Here is a 3,148-nt window from a genome sequence, read left to right as displayed (position 1 = left end):
GGGAGCCCATAGGGGCTGTCTGCCCCCTGGCAGGACAGAGTCTGCTCCTCCTGGGCTCCCCTGGGACAAGGGGGCAGATTTATTTCTCCTCTGCAAGGGCAAGAGGCTGCATGGGGTCAGCCCCGCCGGCTGGGGGGGACATGATGTACCATCACTTATCACCCAGGACAGAGGGGAAGGGGGATGGGAGAGCCCATGTCCAGCAAACCCACCACAGTAACGCGAGACACGCAGATCACGGGTGGGAAAACACGGCTCAGGGGAAGTGGGGACAAGGAACAGGAGGCCAGTGGCTCAGCAGGGGACGTCAGGACCCCCGGGGTGGGGAGCGTGGCCCAGCCTTGGCACCCCAGCCCCGCAGGAGAGGCTGGCACCTGTACATCCCCCGAGGGTCCCGCCTGTGCATCCTCACCTCCTCCCCAGCCTCCCTCATCACTCCCCACAGGCCCTTTTAATCTCAAAAGCCTTCCTCCCCTCCCCATTTGCTCTCCCAGCCCCTTCCCAGCCCCGGGCCACCATAGCAGGCACTGAGGCAGGTCCCTCCAGGGCTCAGCCCCGCAGGAGAGGCTGGCACCTGTACATCCCCCGAGGGTCCCGCCTGTGCATCCTCACCTCCTCCCCAGCCTCCCTCATCACTCCCCACAGGCCCTTTTAATCTCAAAAGCCTTCCTCCCCTCCCCATTTGCTCTCCCAGCCCCTTCCCAGCCCCGGGCCACCATAGCAGGCACTGAGGCAGGTCCCTCCAGGGCTGCCTTCCCTCCCTCCCCAAGCCCTTCAAGCTGTCTCCTCCACCCCGTGGAGGGGGGCGTTGAGGCAGGGAAAGACGGGGCTGGAGAACCGTGTGGGGTTGGGTTGGGAGTTAAAGAAACCTAACTGCTGTCCTCTTACTTGTATTGCTGCAGCCCCCCACTTGCACCTGGGCATCATCGATTCTGAACACCCAGCGCCCGGGGATACCCACATTTGTCGTCATCTCCACGTCAGCGATGTCATCAGTGCGGGATCCGGGGATGTTGAAGTAGCGCTTTCCATCACCAGCGTTAAAACCTGCCTGGGAGGACAAGGGCAGAGGGTAAAGAGACATCACTAGCGTGTGGGGGAAGGCAGCTGGAGCATGAGGGCTTGTCTCTCTCCGGTCACTAGGACCGACTGTACCCTTCCACACACCACCGGCCAGCGCTCAGCCCTGTCCCCACACCAGGACAATAGCCGGCATGACGCAGCTGCCCTGCCCACTCAGTCCCTCCCCCGGGATTCGAAACCCATCCACTTCCTCTCCACCTGCAGCATCCTGCCTGCTGCAGGCTGGCAGGCAGGGAGCCAAGCACGGATCAACTGCCGGTAAATTCACACATCCGAACAGGTTCTGGGGTTTTTGTGGGTGTGGGTGTTGGCTTTTTTTCCCTTTAAACACAACAACGTGCACAAGGATGAAATAAAAATACAAGGGAAAGCTGTACTGGCTGCGGCAGCTGCTCTTAAAAGCTGAGGTTAGGAAGGAAAGGGACTATAAGGAAGCAGCCAAGGCAAAGACTTGCGGTTTTGGGATAACAAAGCCCCCTGTATAGGCTTGGTTTTGGGAGCCAGAGCACACATGCATATTTAAGAACTTTAAAAAAAAAAAAAAAAAAAAAAAGGTAGGGGGAGGCTTTCCACCTCCAAAAAACCCAACCCAAACCACAGGGCGGACGGACTACCTGGGCGCCCTGGGGGCTGCATTCGCCACTTACCTGTGCCGCGATGCCGCCGAGCCCAGCAAAGTCCCCCCCACTGCTGGCGTGCATACCCGTGGTCCAGGTGATAGACTCATAGTTGAAGATGGTGAAGGAGAGCTTGCCATCCGTGATGAGAACGATCTGGAAAGTGTTTACCTGCAGCACAGAGGGGAAGAAAGCAGTGAGCGGGTAGGAACAGGACAAGTGAGCCAGTCAAAGACTGGACAGAAAATAAAATGATGGAAAAAGCATTTAGCAAAGGGCTGTTTCTGTGAGCCCCAGTCCTCCTATACTAGAAAAGGCAGTTGGGTTTAATTATTTTTAACCCTAAGGTGTTGTGATCCCCACATCCAGCACCCCAGCCAGCAGAACAGCTTGGGGAACAGGAAAAACGGAGAGAAATGTGGTTATTTGGCCTCTGGAAGAAAGGCACCAAACCCCATCTGTGACTTGCTCCTCAGCACAGCTGCAGGCAGCCTAACGCAGGTGGGCAAACGCTGCCCAAGAAGGGGATGCCGGTGATTTGCAGCAGCACAAAGAGGAGGGTTTGGTTTTGCCAGCCCAGCACTGCTCTGTCACTGCAAAGCACTGTGACGGAGCTGCTGGGGTCAGCTTAGCCCTGCTGACGGCTCCGTGCCGCAGGCAGCAGAGCTCCATTGGGATGCTCCTTTGAAAAAAACTCGACCCCTAAACTAACAGCTGCTTTGCCCCGGCTACTCACTGGCGAAAATGAATTGCCCCCGAAGAAGGTCACTCGGTACCAGGTGGCAATGAAGACCCACTGTGCGGAAAAGCCGGGGAACTCGGGGAAATACTGTGCAATGTCCCTGCTTGCTCTCTCCAAGATGGACTGCTCAGTGCTCTCCCGGTAATACACATCGCCTGCCCGCCGGTTATCCACGTCCGCCCAGAAAGCAGCCACTACGCGCCGGTCCTTGGAGATGGGGAAGGCCACTGGTGTGAACTGGGAGACTTCCTTCAGGAATGAGATGATCCCATTGTTGTTCACCTGCAGAGAGGGAGGGAAAGAAACGGGCGGCCACAGTTGAATCCATGGAATCCATGTTTTAGAGGCGCTTTCCATTTCACTTTTTTTTTTCATTCCCCCTCTTTCCACAAATATTGGAGCACTTCCCCTTCCTGCCCTTGGAAGTGGAGACGTGCTCCGGCCGCTTGCTCGCTGGAGCGCGGCTGCAAGGAGGCAGCAGCCCGAACAAACCCAGCCCTGTTCTCCGCCGCGGCCAGGCCAGAGGAAAGGGGAACAGCTGAGAAAACTGTGGCAGCCCCGGTTCTTTAAACAAACAGCGTCCAGTGCACTTGGCCAGCTCGCGCCAATACTCTTGGAGGGGACGAGGGGCTGTTTCACTTGCTCCCAGCTTTCTTATGGGGCTGGGGTCTCGGGCTGGGCATTTTGGTCACCCTCCTGGCAGGGG

The 3,148-nt window shown here is 57.6% G+C and overlaps 1 protein-coding gene across 1 annotated transcript in view; it reads right to left on the bottom strand.

The window, feature by feature from the left end:
- SNED1 (sushi, nidogen and EGF like domains 1) overlaps positions 1-2,724 on the bottom strand; it is a gene marked incomplete at both ends in the record, with an annotated part of 14,049 nt that extends 11,325 nt beyond the window's left edge. The window contains 3 exons of the mRNA XM_029085921.1: positions 889-1,051; positions 1,731-1,871; positions 2,437-2,724. Coding sequence (XP_028941754.1) covers positions 889-1,051; positions 1,731-1,871; positions 2,437-2,724 — 592 coding nt within the window. The remainder of the gene's footprint in view (positions 1-888; positions 1,052-1,730; positions 1,872-2,436) is intronic.
- Positions 2,725-3,148: the final 424 nt, after the last annotated feature.

The sequence above is a fragment of the Antrostomus carolinensis genome, unplaced genomic scaffold (assembly GCF_000700745.2).
Source record: "Antrostomus carolinensis isolate BGI_N321 unplaced genomic scaffold, ASM70074v2 scaffold30057, whole genome shotgun sequence".
NCBI classification, from domain to species: Eukaryota; Metazoa; Chordata; class Aves; order Caprimulgiformes; family Caprimulgidae; genus Antrostomus; species Antrostomus carolinensis.
The sequence above is the reverse complement of the archived record's forward strand: the minus strand, read 5'-3'. Positions and strand labels throughout refer to the sequence as shown.